This window comes from Hydra vulgaris, chromosome 01 (assembly GCF_038396675.1).
Source record: "Hydra vulgaris chromosome 01, alternate assembly HydraT2T_AEP".
Classification (NCBI taxonomy): Eukaryota; Metazoa; Cnidaria; class Hydrozoa; order Anthoathecata; family Hydridae; genus Hydra; species Hydra vulgaris.
The window spans coordinates 42,352,065-42,370,000 of record NC_088920.1 but is presented as its reverse complement, the minus strand read 5'-3'; the positions used below and the strand labels follow the sequence as shown (position 1 = coordinate 42,370,000).

At 26.4% G+C, this 17,936-nt stretch overlaps 1 protein-coding gene across 1 annotated transcript in view; it reads left to right on the top strand.

Annotated features, from left to right (window-relative positions):
• Positions 1-17,116, top strand: part of LOC100203089 (putative glycerol kinase 5) — a 45,657-nt gene extending 28,541 nt beyond the window's left edge. The window contains exons 8-19 of the mRNA XM_065788220.1: positions 4,768-4,843; positions 5,170-5,231; positions 5,715-5,779; positions 6,867-6,927; positions 7,530-7,656; positions 7,770-7,874; positions 7,977-8,027; positions 8,104-8,147; positions 9,925-10,028; positions 16,033-16,095; positions 16,317-16,450; positions 16,811-17,116. Of these exons, the coding sequence (XP_065644292.1) occupies positions 4,768-4,843; positions 5,170-5,231; positions 5,715-5,779; positions 6,867-6,927; positions 7,530-7,656; positions 7,770-7,874; positions 7,977-8,027; positions 8,104-8,147; positions 9,925-10,028; positions 16,033-16,095; positions 16,317-16,450; positions 16,811-16,959 (1,041 nt within the window). The 3' untranslated portion in view covers positions 16,960-17,116. The remainder of the gene's footprint in view (positions 1-4,767; positions 4,844-5,169; positions 5,232-5,714; positions 5,780-6,866; positions 6,928-7,529; positions 7,657-7,769; positions 7,875-7,976; positions 8,028-8,103; positions 8,148-9,924; positions 10,029-16,032; positions 16,096-16,316; positions 16,451-16,810) is intronic.
• Positions 17,117-17,936: the final 820 nt, after the last annotated feature.

Genomic DNA, 17,936 nt, shown 5'->3' with positions numbered 1-17,936 from the left:
AAAATAAACAGCATTGATATAAAGTCAAATATGGTATAAAAAAGAAGAAAAATTTGATGAAGTTAAACGCAGAGATTATATTTGATGCTCTAACACCTCACCAAAATACAGCTGGAATCCATTATAGTAAGTATTTTTTGAAACTGATTTGACTGGCTTTGTGCATGATTTTTCCGATTGATTTGGCAACGTGTCACGAATCTTATTGATAATTTAAATTGTTACATCGCATATTCACTCTTAGATTTGAGTATGACAATCAGTAGATATTAAATAGAGTTTTATTCACTTCTTTTTCATACAGTTGGAATTCTACACTTCTGAAAATAATATTGCAATTACATCAGTTACATACCCATATTCAAATTCCATGATTGTATATGTACATTTGCATCATAAACAGAACTGTCACATCACCAAAAAGTAATAAAACTTATCTAGTTATTATTATTTTTATCATTTTTATATGCTGGAATTTCACAAGTGTGTCGAAAAACATCTTTGTAGTCTTAACATAAGCGAAATGTTATTTTTAAAAGAAAATGTTATTCATGAAAATGCAATCAGTGTTAGCAGCCCTTTGAAATTAACATCTGTCGAGTAAGATCTCCATTTTACTTTGAAAATATTCCAACAATTAAATGTATCTATTATTTTTAACTTCCTCGATGTCAACAAGAGCACCGACAGTGATAAAATTTTCGTAAAATTTTTCTAGAAAACTAATCGATGGTGATCGCTGTATTTTATACTGCTACATTTTTGTGTGTTTTCACTCATTAAACTCTCATCGACTGATGCTGTTTAACAAAATCGTTGTTATCCATACTGTTTAAAGAGACTGTTAACAAGTTAGAAATACTTTCTTTGCATTTGTTGATGTTGAATTTCCACATTATATTTTTGGTGCTTCGTGTCAGTCATTAGTTCTGCGATTTCAGTACAAATCACTATCTGATGATACAATGTAATTGGTAATGTTTATATCAAATGTAGGTAGCAATGTTTTAGTTGCAGCCCTTTTTATGAGAAGCTTTTGATTTTGTATGGGCACTATTTATTTTTTAGTTATTATCCATTCATTTATTAATTTTATATTTAATTTTATAATTTTATATTTTTTCTTCATGTTTTAATATTATAATTGTATTTGTTTTTTATACTTTTTTATCGGTTTTTATTTATGGGTTTTTATAAACACGTTTTTAAAGCAGTGTTTTTTAGCAGTTTTTAATGACAATACATCAGATCATGTTACAGATTCTTTGCATTCTTGGTATTATTAACTAATTGCTTACTATTTGTTATTTGGTATTTTATTTATTATTTGATATTTGGTATTTTTTTTGGCACGCGGTTTAACTTTTAATTTTCTATAAAAAATTTATCTTAATTTTTAATAAATATTGTAATCAAGAACAAAACAAAAAAACATGTTATTTAGTTATGAAAACAAAGAAAGCAATCCGTTTTCAAGTAAAGGAAGTTTCCCGTAAAAAAAAAAAGGGTCCTTAAGTTTGAATTTGGACAGCGCCCAAATACGGTCGACGCTGTCGAAAACGGTCTAAAATAGCCCCTGGCTGTAAATATACATATTTCCTATATATGTATGTATGTATATTTATTTATATTATTTAGCAAAGATGTTAGTGCAAATAACATTTTTAAAAGTTTGTGGCTATGAAAATAGCTGTTGTTTTTAATTTTAAAATTTAAACCCTTCAATGTATTTCCATACCTCTTCAACTTCAGATATCCCTAAAGCACCTTGGTCTTCACCATTGAAGTTTCTTTAAATGAATCTGGAATCCAAGCTCTTTCTCTGTCATTCAGACTGGCCATTGATATCCATAACGGATATGGTTCAGTGCAACCAGTCAAAAAACTTTTATGCTCTGTTATGCATTGATGATCTTTAAAAAAAAAAACTTTTTTTTACTTTACATAGTTATTATGTACAAAAAAGTTAATGTTTGTTATTATTACTATTATTAATACTGCGCACATCAGTTTATATTTTAAAGAATGTTACTTAATTTGTAATACCTGAGGCGTTATTTATTTCCTTTATTTCAACGCAACAAAGACATTCTTTTTCAAGTGGCATAGTTTTACAATATCCACATTTACACCATTGTTCAGCACCAACACTTAAACGGCATAACTTGGACATTTTAGCAATATCAATATTCAAATTTTCATAGCTGATACGATTGTCAACTATTTCGTTTGTTTACTTATCCATACAGGTTTTTTTTTCTCTTTTTAAGAGGTTCGAATCGTTCAGGAGTTGCCAACATTTTAATCGTTTAGTTATCAAAATCCAAATGCAAAATACAAAATTACCTTAATATTTATAAGCAAATCATCAAAATTTATCAATTTCCACTAAATTAACATACTTATTAATATTTTCTAATTATAAATAAAGAATTTGGCTATTATCTCTAATAAATGATGTCGTTTACCAAAATTATTTATTATTTAAAAATTTGTAAAATGTCATTTCGATAGGAGAACAGTGGATTTCAGCGTATATTTTAAAGACTTTGAGAGAATTGCTACTGTGGAAACATTTTTGAGTAAAACAACAAAGTTTGTTTTTGTTACTATACATTTATTATTCTGTTTTACTTAAAAAAATTCTGCCAACACTATTTTTTATCATTCTCTTTAAAATAAACACAGCTTGTCTTGGCACTTTGGGATCCCTTTAAAACCGTAACAAAAAGTTTCGCTTCAAGTTTAAGTTTTTATTTTTATTTTAGTGCTTATATATTTTCTTTATATAGTTTAAGTTGAGCGTTTCTACTTTTAACCTATTTCTGATATATTTAAATCGTCAAAACATATAAACAAATGGTCAAGTTATCAAAAAAAAAATCATTTGCGTGGTCAGCAATAGCGCTCAATTGCATGCCATTTCTGTCCAAGCCTGCTATCTAATGCATGATAAAACCTATCAATTATTACCGTTAACAAATTAGCAATAGAACGGGAAGATTGAAATTCGTATTGATGATCAGAAAGTAAGTAGTTAAATTCAAAATAATTGATTAGGTGTTTGTTGATTAAAGACTCCAAAACTTTGCTTATGATAGGAAGAAAACTAATGGGACAGTAGTTAGATGAGTCAGATCACTCTCCAGAATTTTTGAAAATAAGGAGAACAGATGTCCCTTTCTAACATGCTGGAAAACAAGACTCTGATAAACATTTGTTAAATAGTTTTAAAAATATAGAGGACAGCTCCAGAGAACACTTCTGCAAGACTATAACAGGTATGTTGTCCGGGCCACAAGCTATAGAAGAGTCTCAGCAGGAAATCACTTTAAATACAGAAGGTGGAGTAATACTAATGTCAAGCAATGGATCAACCTGTTTGTTGCCTATATCAGGTAGGATTTTATTAGTGGCATCAAGAGATGAGATTGATGAAAAGTTCTTAGCAAACAATTTAGCTTTGTCTTTAGGTGAGGTAACAAAATGTGAACCATACATAATGGAATAACAGATTTGCCCTTATTATAGACTGTTAAATATTCTCCAGAAGTCTCTGGAGCCTAGTTTTTGAGATGAAATACGAGATTTTGTGACCTGAGTATAGCAAGATTTGACATTAGACAAAACCTTTTTACAGTGGTTTCTAGCAATAGTAAACAATTATCAGTTTTCTAGAGAATAGCTTTGGTGATAGATATAGATGTAATGGTTACAATTGGAAATTGCAGCCGCATAATCCATGTTGGTTCCATGCCAACAGGAAGACAAAAGATTTCTACCCAAAGGCCATCACGAAGAAAATCATGGAAAGTCCCAGTCAGCTTTAAAGTAGTTGTAAAAGGTACAATCATAGAGGGATTCTAATGATGAAGAAGAGTGGGATAATAGTTTTAGAGAAATCAGACTATAATCAGAAGCACCTAAGACTAAATGTGTAGAACCTCAACCAGTGAATATGAAGAAACTGAGCACTGACTAGAAACAAGACATTAGTCAAGTAGAGAAGATGGTAAATGATTCAGATTGTCTGGAAAATGAATTGGAAAGATAGATATAGAACAAAGAGAAAGGAGTGAAGTAATGCTAAACAAAAACACATAAAAGAACAGTTTGTGGATTCAAACCTAGTTTCCTGACAAATGGGTGAATTCTTACAAATGTAAATCTCCAGGCCAAGCATGTGACTAATGTAGTCTTTACAAGTTAAAGGAAGATAACAAATCACACAATGAGACAGCTGAACTCTAATTAGTTTCACAAAGAGCAAGTAGGTCTGGTGAACTTTGCAAAAGATAAGACTCAACAGAAGAAAAATTACTTCAAAGACCATAAATATTAGTGAATGATATTTACTGTATATTATTAATTTATATTTACATTATATTATTAATTTATTATATATATTACTGTTATATAATTAATATTACTATTTAATATTATTATTATATTATATAATATATGTTTTTATTATATTATTATTATTATTATTATTATTATACAATATTAATTTATTATATTGTATTAATAATTTATATTTATATTAATTTAATGTATATTATTATTGTATATTATTAATGATTGATTACTGTATATTATTACTGTATATACTGAATATTTGTGAATAATATATTTACTGTAGAGAACATAATATTTTAATAATAAAAAACATTGTGGGGTGGCTTTGCTGGTTTTTAGCTATCTATGTTAGGATTATATTTTTAATGAAAATTATTTCAACTAAACAATAGAAAAATTATTTTAAAGTTAAAGGAAATGTTAGCTGAAGGAAAATTGTCTTTTGGTTCTATTGACACGTGGTTCATTTGGAAACTCAGTAAAGGTATTTTTTTTATTAAAAAGAAAAAGCAAAAATGAGACTTAACAACATATTTTTTTATAAATATATATTTATAAAATTTATAAAAGTAATTTTATTATTTGCTGTTTCATTTATTTAATCATTTAATTAATTTATTGTTATTATTATTTTGTAGCATTATTAATTGTTACTATTATTTTGTAGTATTATTAATTGTTACTATTATTTTGTAGCATTATTAATTGTTACTTTTATTTTGTAGCATTGGTTACCATTGTTATTTGAGATTTGAGATTTAATAAAAATTTTAAAAATCAAACTATTCTAAAATTTAAACTATTTTTCAGGAAAGTTATACGTAACTGATCCAACTAATGCAATCGGAACAGGTTTATGGAACCCATTTAGTGTAATTTTTTATTTAATAGTTCAACTGTTTATTAAAAAAAAAATTTTGTTTACAATATAAATGAAAATAAATAAAAACTTTTTTCATGTTTATTTTGTATACTTTTTTTCTTTCAAACTTCATTTCTTTGAAAAAATCATTTTCATGTATCTTTTTAAAGATATCCAATTTCTTATTTTTTGTTGGTATATATAGTTTTTGATTATTTTAGCTTAGAGATAGGATTTGAGGGAATTTACCCTATTGATGTTGAAATGAAAGCTTTTTAATCTAAGCTTATCAAAGCTTTTTAAAATAAAGCCTATCAAAGCTAAACCAAGTTGTTGATTAAACTGAAAAGGTGAAATTTAAAAGTAAATTTTTATCTGTGGGAACTTAGTTACAGAATAGCGGGATCTTATCATATAGTAGTGGGGAGCTTATTACTGATTTTACTAAATAAAAGATGAACAGCTGTTATACTTTTATTAGTTTTTTTTTTAGAATGATTGGGAACTCAGGCTTTTTGGTTTGCCAAATAGTATGATGCCTTCTGTGATGGAAACAAGGTATCTTTAAAAATATTGTTATGTGACCCATAAAAAAAAAAAAATTATTTTGCTGATAACTCTAGGCTCAGCTAAGTTTTTAAAAATTTCTTGATAACTCCAAGACTAAATGGTGGTTGACTATTGATTAATATTTTTATGTTATTGTATAATTTTTTTAATAAATACTGCTAAGAGGTTGTTTTTTTATTAAAAATCAAGTAAATGCATATATTTGCATTAAGTAATAAACCAAGCTGTCAAGCCCAGGCAATTTTCTTAAATAAACTATATCCTATTAAGATAATAAACCAAACCATATCATTAGGATAATAATATTTTAATATTATTGGTGGGTAAATTTATTTGGTGGAATAAATAAAGATATATTGTTGAACAAGGATGTAAAAACAAAAATAACAGATAAAATATAATAAAATCTTATAGTTCTATTATGCAAATATTTATAGTTTAATGATAATACACGATAACTTAAATAATAACTTTTAATCCATTTTTAAATATTTAAAATTTTTTAATATTTAAAATTTTTAAAAATTTAAATAAATTTATGTAGTCATTGTCGAGTGTTTTTTTGTGTGTATAAATCATAGATTTACTAATTTGCCATTACTACATCGTAGCTACTACTATATTGTAACTACTACTGCATCATAGCTACTACTGCATTGTAGTTACTACTGTATCATGCCTACTTTTGCATTATAGCTACTAGTTAAACTACATTACAGTTATAAACATTGCTTTAACTAGTGAGTCGTTTTTTAGTCGGTATTATTACATACTAGCGCTTTTTTTATGATTTGTAAATAATTTGATTTCTTGACATATTTTTTTCTTTTCAACTCATTCCACCACCTAGAGGTTACAGGAATACAATGGTGAAAGTTGCTATATATTATGTGATAACACAATTAATTTGCAATCACAGTTAAATATGCCTCGCATAAACTGTTTGTGTAATTTATTAACTGAATTAACTTATTATTTTGATGTACATAACTTAATTTATTTTTATACTCTTCACAAATTTTAGTAATTACACTAAAGCATATACTTTTAGGTAAAAATCTTATTTACATTTTAGTCAGTTTTTCTGCAAAATAGATCATGATGTTTTTGGTTCTTCACTTTCTTTAAATTCAGTTGTAAGTTTTTACATTTAATTTTTTATATTTTTATTTTTTATTTGATAATAATTTGTTTTCTTATGTTTATTATTATTTAATAGTTTATTGCTTTATCTGTCAAAATATTTTCTTAAAGTGTTTTTAGTGGAACTGTTTTTTCCCTAAACACAATGAAACAGTTTTTCAAATTGAAACACTGAAAGTTTGATGAATGAATGAATGAAAAATATGATGAATGAAATGCAAAAATATTTTTTAATAGTTATTTTTATAAATAGTTTAAAAAAATTATTTGCATTGTTTCATTTAAAACTTTTTTCATTTTTTAATGTTAAACAACAATCATATTTTTAATATCAAGTTTTTGCATTTGATATTAAAATAGATTTTTTAATATTTTAATTGTAATGATACTTTTATTACATTTTTTGTAATTAATAATAAGGTGAGTATATCAATAAATATTTAAATAAATATTTTTACCTTAAACTTTATTAAGTTGTAAAAATTTTAAAGTTTAAAAGAAATTTTTTAAAGCTACATCTAGTTAAAAAGTTTTATTGAGAAATAAGATTTGGCACCAAAAATGATGACAATATGAAAATAAATTGTTGTTTAAGGTTTCCGATGTAGCAGCAGCTTCTTTTGCTCAGTGTTGTTTTAATATTGGTGAAATTAGCTGTATAATGGGGACTGGATGTTTTTTGTCAATTAATTGTGGATCCTATTTACAGGCATCTATGACTGGTAATTTTGATGTAATATTAATTTATTTCTTATATATTCTTTTTTTTTGTTGCATTTTTGTTTCCTTATTTTGTTTTAATTAAATATAATTATTATTTCATATAACCTTTTAGGATTATATCCACAAGTTGCATGGAAGATCAACAATGAGTATAAGTATACCTGTGAAGCTATGGTATCTGGAATAGCTTCAAGCATTGAATGGGCAAAAAATATTGGTTAGTTTATGTAATCACATAACACATTTAATAAACATGTAAATACAATTTATCACATTGCCCATTGTGTAATACATTTTTAAAGCTTCTTTTTTTTTTAAGGATTATTTGATGATGTATCAAAATCATCTGAAATTGCTTTTTCAGTAAATGGTATTTTTTTTTAATTTCTACTTAAAATCTAATTTTAATTTTCTTCACTTCTAATTAATTAACAAGTTTTCTTTAGATAGTGGTGGAGTTTACTTTGTACCTGGTTTTTACGGGCTTTCTGTGAGTTTAAAGTCATTTAAAGTTATGTTAAAATAAAAGTAAGATTAAGTTTTTTTTCATTTGTAAACTGGTAACATCTCCTACATTTGGTATGTAACATTTGGTAGATAAACAACTTAATTATAAATTAATACTACATTTGAAACACTAAGTATAAATTTGAAAACATTTAAAATGTACAAACCTAAATAAAAATAAAATAAAAAAAACCTAAATAAAAATTGAATTGAAATTAAAAATAAGTAGAGTTGTCACAAACATTATACATTAAGTCTAAATATATAACAGTAATATATATATAATAAATTAATAATATAATGTAAATATAAATTAATAATATACATTAAGTTAAAATAAAATAAAAACTGCCATAAAAGTTCCATGCATATTGACTGAAGTATATATATGAAGCCACATTGGCTGAAGTTAGGACACTGATAAGCTGAAAAAGACACAGTGGAGGTGTCTACAAGCAACAAGTTATGAAAAAATCAAGTTATTAAATAAATACAAATTGACAAAAAAGAATGTGAAAAATGCTGTGAAGAAAATCAAGTATGTAAAACCAATTGTTGACAAAGTAAAGATAGATCCTTAAATATTCTATTTGTAAGTAAAATGACATGCAAAGGTGAAACACAAATTACAATTGTTGAGAGACAATACTGGTGCAATAACCTTGCCCAAGGAAACAATGGTCATTTGCATAAATAAAAATTTCCAATATTTCGTCTGAAGAAGAAAATGTGCATTAAATTTCAAGAGCGTAAAAAATAGACTAGAATAGTTGGATGAAAACAAAGCAATGAGCAATGAGAAGTGCAAAGTTATGCACATTAGAAAAAAAAAGTCATCAGACTAATCTATATAATGACAGAAAATGGCGTTGAATACAAACTTTGCCAAACAAAAGAAGAATGTGACTTTGGCATGTTCGTCTCATCAGATATCAAATGGCATTATCAAAAGCGCAGAATGTACTTGGAACCATCAAGCATACCTTCACTCATCTGAATATGAAAATGATCCTTTTCCTTTACACAGTGCTAATTAGACCTCAACTTGAGAATGCAATTCCTTTTTTGGATTCTACAATCAGATTGTGGTTTTTATCTCGACAAACCTTCTTTAGTAATCATGTTGCAAATGAATGGAGCGTCTTACCAACCAATCTGTTAAATGTCCCATCTGTGAACTCTTTCAAAGCAAGACTAGATAGATTTTTATTGTAAATTTTGTAATTTTAAAATTTTAAATATGTAAAACTCTATTTTTTTTTTTTTATTTTAGACTTTGAACTAAACTGTTATTATTACCCATGTATGGTGTTATTCTTATAGTGCATTTATTATCTATACATGTATTTATTATCTATACATACATGTATTATCTATACATGCATGTATTATCTATACATGAATGTATTATCTATACATACATGTATTATCTATACATACATGTATTATCTATACATACATGTATTATCTATACATACATGTATTATCTATACATACATGTGTTATCTATACATACATGTATTATCTATACATCTTTTGGGTTTTGTGATTGAAAAAGAAGTATAATAAGTATAATAAAGAAACAAAATAAAAATAACTAAAAAATATATACAGTAATAACTAAAAAAAAAGGAACGACAAAAAAATAATAAGAAATGATAAGAAAAATTAGTTTTGTGTAAAATGAAATGTGTAAAAATGTTAAAACAAAAAAAAAGGTTGAAATTTGTAATGATTTTTTTTCATATTATTGATTTTAGTTGCCTTACAACGACCCCTATTCTTGTGGAGGATTTATTGGAATTTCTAACCATACTACTAAATCACACATGGTGAGAGCAATTTTGGAATCAATAGCATTTAGGTAAGAAATGTATAAAAAAATTTTGTTAGACCTTGAATATTTAGCACCTTGGTACATCTTTGTACATCTTGGTAGTTTAAATTTGCACTGCATAAATAATAGGTCTGCTATGTAAAAATAGTAGATCTGCAGCCGTATTCACATCTCTCCGTTAAACCCTGCGGTAAGCTATCGGCTGGTTAAAAGTAAAATGGCTGTTTTTAATGCCAGCAATAAAAAAACTTGTATTTTTATATCTCCATTTGGTTAACGGCAGGAGTAAATTTAGTTATTGGAAGGCTGTTAACGCCAAAATCTAACCCTGCTATACCCTACAATAAAAAATTAAGATGAAAAAAAATAACTTTTTTACGGTACTTAAAGTTTCATGCCGTTTGCGACACTCATCAGCCATATATTTAAATCAAGGAAAATCCGTTCAAAAATACAATTAAAAAACCGTTACAAAATTCAAAAATAAAACAAAAAACAATGGAATGAGTTCTGACATCAAATAATAATAATAATAATAGTAATAATAGCAATAATAATAATAATAGTAATAATAATAATAATAATAATAATAATAATATGGAAAAACATCTTTTTTAATCACCAGTGTCATATTGTGAAAGAAGGAATCTGTTTCTATATCTACACTTAGAAACAATCTCACTCCTTTTATTCAATAAATTAGTACTTTTATAATATAGAATATTTTTTGGTGAGACATAATTTGCAAGATTCAGATTATATGCTTTACATCGCCTGAGAATTTTCCACTTAACTATAGGAACTAAATTAGCTTCTTTTAACTTCCATACATGTTTTGAGAGCTCAGTATCATTTTTGTATTTAGAGATGTTTAATGATTTAACGTGATTAGCGTATCTTAATTTAAAAGGAGTCTCACTTATCCCAATGTAGGATTTTTTATTAGAATATGAATCAAGATTATCAGTTGTAACAGTTGCTTGATATACAATGTTGCTTGTTAAACATTTATTGAACAACGGACAGAGATTTTTATTATAGCAGTTCCAGTCCTGTTGATTAGGGTTTGCATTGTTGCATAAAATGTATTTGTTGTGCAAATTTGTAATAGATTTTACACTTGGCATACAACTGTAGCATCAGCATGGATGTAATTTAATGTATTATTAGGTTTGAAATAAGGTTTAAAAGTGCAGTCACAAAGATTTAGAGTTACGTCGAGGTAGTTGACAATTTTCATGTTGCATTATATAGAAATCCGTAAGCCATTGCATTTAAATATTTTGACAATATGCTTTTTTTATTTTTTCCATTTGAGGGCCACATTTATTACTAAAAACTGCCAAACCATCGTCACGGTATAAACCAACCTCAAACTTGTTATAAAATTTTGAAATTTGAAAAAGAAGAAATATTCCTACCAGCTCACAAACCTCTGCACCGTCGAACACTCCCATGGAAACATCAAATAAACCAATTGAATACTTTATCCAAACTTGATCATTATTAAAAAGCAAAGACTTTCCTGCATGAAAAATTAGTGATATGTTCTCTTTATTTAATGTTAGGTGTTGCTTCGCAAAATTGATTTTGACTGATAAAAGGGCAGAAGTCAATAATATTAAAAACTCAAAATTTATAAAGGTGTTTATATTTTATGGCTTTAAACCAATTGATAACATTTTGAGTGTTTTTATATTGATTTAATTGTAATATAATTCTTAGGTCTGTATAAATTTTAGAAAGAACATCTTTACTAATTCTACCAACCTCGTTTTTAGCAGGATTCAATAAACGGACAGTCAGATTGTTTTCAAAATTATCTTTATGGTCTTTTAAGGTGATAAAACAATTGGAAAATGTATTAATGTCAATTTTATTGAAAACTTTATGATTTTTCAAAAGATGTTTACTTTCTAAGTTTGCTTTATTTATTATATTTGAGCTAGATAATTTGTAGTTTGAAGTGATGACATTTCTTAACAAGTGGTTATAATCATTTTTAGATAAATTGTAAAGATTGTTTTGTTTTATCAGCATACGTATAAGTTAGATTAGATTTTCGAATATTGTTTATATCTTGTTTTAATTTATTTTAGAAACTGCTGTGTACCTTTCGAAACTTAATGTGTTTTACAAGATCAATGAGTTCATTCTCAAAAGCTAGCATTTCTGTTTGTTTTGGATGATTCGATGTTTTTAATCCACAGTTGTAAGCTTATAGTAGTTATAGCTCGGTAGTTTTTAGTAATAAATGTGGCCCTCAAATGAAAAAAATAAAAAAGCATATTGTCAAAATATTTAAATGCAATGGCTTACGGATTTCTATATAATGCAACATGAAAATTGTCAACTACCTCGACGTAACTCTAAATCTTTGTGACTGCACTTTTAAACCTTATTTCAAACCTAATAATACATTAAATTACATCCATGCTGATTAAAATCACCCGACAAATATACTAAAACAAATACCACATTCGATTGAACTTAGATTGTCTACAAACTCATCTAACAAAGAAATGTTATAAAATACTATTCCTCTATATAATGAAGCTTTATTAAAGTCTGGTTATAAATGTAGTCTAACATATAATCCTACAACAATATCAACTTCAAAACGGAACAGAGCCCGCAACATTATTTGGTTTAACCCTCCATTTAGCAAAAACGTTAGCACCAACGTGGGAAAATGTTTTTTGAAACTTATTGACAAACATTTTCCTAATAATAACAAACTGCATATAATCTTTAACAGGAACACATTCAAAGTTAGCTACAGTTGTATGCCAAGTGTAAAATCTATTACAAATTTGCACAACAAATACATTTTATGCAACAATGCAAACCCTAATCAACAGTGCTGTAACTGCTATAATAAAAATCTCTGTCCGTTGTTCAATAAATGTATAACAAGCAACATTGTATATCAAGTAACTGTTACAACTGATAATCTTGATTCATATTCTAATAAAAAATCCTACATTGGGATAAGTGAGACTCCTTTTAAATTAAGATACGCTAATCACGTTAAATCATTAAACATCTCTAAATACAAAAATGATACTGAGCTCTCAAAACATGTATGGAAGTTAAAAGAAGCTAATTTAGTTCCTATAGTTAAGTGGAAAATTCTCAGGCGATGTAAAGCATATAATCCAAATCTTGCAAATTATGTCTCACCAAAAAATATTCTATATTATAAAAGTACTAATTTATTGAATAAAAGGAGTGAGATTGTTTCTAAGTGTAGATATAGAAACAGATTCCTTCTTTCCCAATATGACACTGGTGATTAAAAAAGATGTTTTTCCATATTATTATTATTATTATTACTATTATTATTATTATTGCTATTATTACTATTATTATTATTATTATTATTTGATGTCAGAACTCATTCCATATTTTTGAATTTTGTAACGGTTTTTTAATTGTATTTTTGAACGGATTTGCCTTGATTTAAATATATGGCTGATGAGTGTCGCAAACGGCATGAAACTTTAAGTACCGTAAAAAAGTTGTTTTTTTTCATTTTACTTTTTTATTTATATATATATATATATATATATATATATATATATATATATATATATATATATATATATATATATATATATATATATATACACACACATGTACATATAATACTTATATATAGGATATATATGTGTATATATATATTATATGTATATATGTGTATATATATATATATATATATATATATATATATATATATATATATATATAAAAAAAAATATATATATATATATATATATTTATATATATATATATATATATGTATACAAATATACATGTGATATATACGCAAATATACATGCGGTAGTGGTGTAGTGGTAAAGCGCTCGCTTCATAGGCGAGAGGTTCCGAGTTCGATCCTCACCACGTTTCTGGTAGTACTGCGCTCAACTTGTTTCTCCGTGCAGCGGCCTTGTTCATCAAGGTTTGTGTTTTGTAGTTATAGAGTTGAGAGAGGGTTATAACCACTATTAAGTAGCCTCCTCATCATTAGCCTTCTCGGCCTTGAGGAGGTGAATAACAAAACAAAAAAAACAAAAAAACATACACTTATTCAAATTTATTTATTTAGTCCCAAGATAAAAAAGTTGCTTTTTATTGTAAATAGTTTTCGAATGAATATTTCAGATTTCATGAATTGTATTATAAGGTTCTTACTGCTTTGCAACAATAAAAATGGGAAGTATTGTTACTTACGAATTACCACAAGAAGTAAACAAGCATTATGTTTCACTAATGGCTCGCGAGCACTGATCCATTATGGATACTTTAAATTCAGATCAAATGTATTCTTATATGAATTACATAGACTATGAAGCGTGTCTTTTTGAAAAACTTACAGTAACTGATAACCATGATAAGGTTTATCTAATTAACCAAATTAGCTAATAAGATAAACTCTTATTAGGTTAAACTTTTTAAGAATAAGGTTAGCTTCAGCAAATATAAAATGTAGTTGTTTTAAAATGTCCTTCTTGTCATATCGTTTGATATCAAATCTCCTAAGTATTTATATTGTGTTGTATATTGTCGGTATACAAGGGAAATGCACTAAGTCCATTTTTTTGCAGTATGAAGTTATTTATACCAATATTTAGTATTTTAAATTCGCTATGGCTTGATATACCACACTAATTTAATAAATCAATTATTAATGAGTTAGAAAGATTTTTTACTTCAACTATTACACTAAAACTTATCATTTTAACTATTATGCAAAAACTTATTTGTTCATTATCTCAAAATGATGTTTTTGGACTTGAAGCTTGTATACCAACGATTTGTTTTAAAAGTTACCGAAAAATAGTAATACGTATTACTAATTTTTAACCATGCACTACTTTGGTACTACTATTTGCTAAAATGTTTTAAAAAGAGATTAAAGTCATTTTCTTTTGAAAAAATTAATGTTTGCACACTTCTAATATAACTGTGTAAACACAAATCTAATTGGTTTGTATAAAAAAGAAAACTCATACTAAAATTAATTATATGGAATGAGCAAAGCAGAAAGGTCTGGTTTTACATTACGTTACAGATGCATACTATATTTTTTGGAGACATTTCTTTTTTAAAAAAGGGTTTCTTTACATGCGGTTCGGGAACCTCTGAGGGTTCACAGCATGAGCACTGGTGATCCATGTAATTAGCATAAATTCAGAAAAAAATTACGTAATGGAAATTTGATTTTTTGAATGAGAAATCTCAAAATGATGTTTTGGACTTGAAGCATTTCCCTTGTATACCAACGATATGTTAGAGTTATATTGGACTATGTAAAACAAGAGTAATCAAGGGTTCAAGTCTTTTTTAGAACATTCTTTGTTGATGCTATTGATTAAAATTATATCACGTTTCAAAGCATGGCTAGAGCATAAGTCAAGTAAATTTTGGAGATCTTTTGTATTCATTATCTTGACAGTTGTCAACTATAGAAACTCTTGGATAGTAATGATTAAGTTGAACCCTTTCTTATAAAACAGTTTTTGGATTTAAAAATTCCGATTTAGTTTTATAATAAATGATATAAGCCGAACATATATATATTATTTTAAGCTTGTATGTGAGTTTTGTAAAACAATTAACAATATTAACTTTAAAACAGGCACGTGCTAAAGTCTTTACGTTGCGGCCAATGTAGCAGCTTGGATTTTTGCCTACCCCTCCTCGAATAATTATTTTACAAAAAGATGATCTTAAAAAGATAAATTTTTAGTTCAATATATCAAGTGCTACTTAAAAGAAATAATTTTGATATTTCGAATTTTTTTTTGCCTTTCCCATTCATGTTTTTGAATCACATAATCATACACTGTATGATTGTATCATGCCACTATATGATATGTACACAGTCCTGTATTACAAGACTGTAGTGACAAAATATGGATTGGGTAGGCAATAAAGCTTTTTATATGCTTTAAGATAAAGTCATGTAGAGAATATGGCTGTTGGATTCGTCAATGCTACGAATTTAATACAAGATTTTTTTTAGATTATATGAAACATATCAATTGGCTTTGGAAGAATCGACTTTTACTTTTAAAGATGTTATTAAGTACAAACTTTTAATATGTATTTTAGTATTTTAATTATTTGTGCAATTATTTGTTGTTTTTTTTTAGTGTGTGGTGGTGTATCCACTGATAATTTTTTTATTTAGAGTGCGGTGGTGTATCCAATAACAATTTCATTTTTTAGAGTGTGTGGTGGTGTATACAATAATTTTACTTTTTAGAATGTATGGTGGTGTATCCAATAATAATTTTATTTTTTTAGAGTGTGTGGTGGTGTATCCAATAATAATTTTATTTTGCAATTGATGAGCTCATTAACTGGATGCGTTATTGAACGATCAAGCGATTCTGAGATGTCCGTTCTTGGTGCAGTTTATTTAGCGGGATTAAGTCACGGTTCGTTTGTTTTTCATGCAAATTTGTTTTCAAAGCTAAAAAAAGGATATTAGAACCCCTCTGTTTTTTTTTCCCCTCTGTTTTTTTTTGTTTTTTTGCTTAATCATAACGACAAAGAAAAAACTCAATAGTCAAGATCCTGTCATAAGATTCTGTCAATAAACATGTCAAGTGAACGCGGATATTAACCTCTGTATCAGACCCACACATTTATCATTAGTAAATGCATCCACGGAATAAATAAGGGGTTTTTTAATTTGTGAATTTAAAAATATAAATTTTTATGAAATAATATGTTCTTTTATTTGAGCTATGCAACCCTCTTTTTTTATTTATGTTTTTATCACTATTTTTTTAAAGGTGTTTGGAAGAATAAACAAGACATAAAAAATATGAGCCAGCCGTCTAGTGTTTTTGTTCCTGATATCAAAATACAAAGTTGTTACAGTAAAACATATATAACATGGGTAGAAGCAGTTAAAAGGTGCATGAAATGGTATCATAGTTAATGTAAAAAAATATCAAATCTTTATGTTCTTCATTTTGTAATATATTTTTTTACGATTTTCTTTTTATTGAGAGAGTTATATTTTTTTACTTAACGACATTTGTATATCTTTGTTAATTGTATGACGGCAAATTTTTCAAGACTGATTTTTTTACTTATTTATTTTGCTTTTTTACTCGTTTTTGTTGTGTTATTGATATATTTCAGCTTTTTTTATTTTTAATTTAATTTTTTTTGTTTTGTTTTTTGTTATTTTTAACGCTTTTAACTCTCTGAAACAACTTGTAAAATCAGCAATATATATTATTTTCTGATGGTTTGACTCGCAAATGCCATTTTATTTCGGTTGAATTCATATTTAGTAAAACAATTTTTTTTTACATAATATTAATATGCCAAGGTTATTTTTAGAGAAAAATTTTTTATTGATATGTGAAACCCCCTGCAAGATTTTATGAATTTTAGGGTTATCTTTTTAGAAAAAAAGTTTTATTTGTGATAACGATATTTACGGTTAAGATATTAATATATATATATATATATATATATATATATATATATATATATATATATATATATATATATATATATATATATATATATATATATATATATATATATATATGTATGTGTATATATATATATATATATATTGTGCTCAATGTTCTTAAAGAAAAGAGCAATAATAAATTAGTAAAAAACACTTATCTAACTTGACCTTCTACTGTCAGTTTCTCCTTCAGCATGATTATCATAAAGTATTATCTTTCCTGCTGTAAAGTATTATTCTATCACTCCTGATGGTCCTGCTGAAAGAGAAACTGACAGTAAAAGCTCAAGTTAAATAAGTGTTTTTTTACGCATACATACATACAAATATACATACATACATACATACATACATACATACATACATACATACATACATATATACATACATAAATGCATGCATACATAAGCTTTAAAATAAACTTTAGT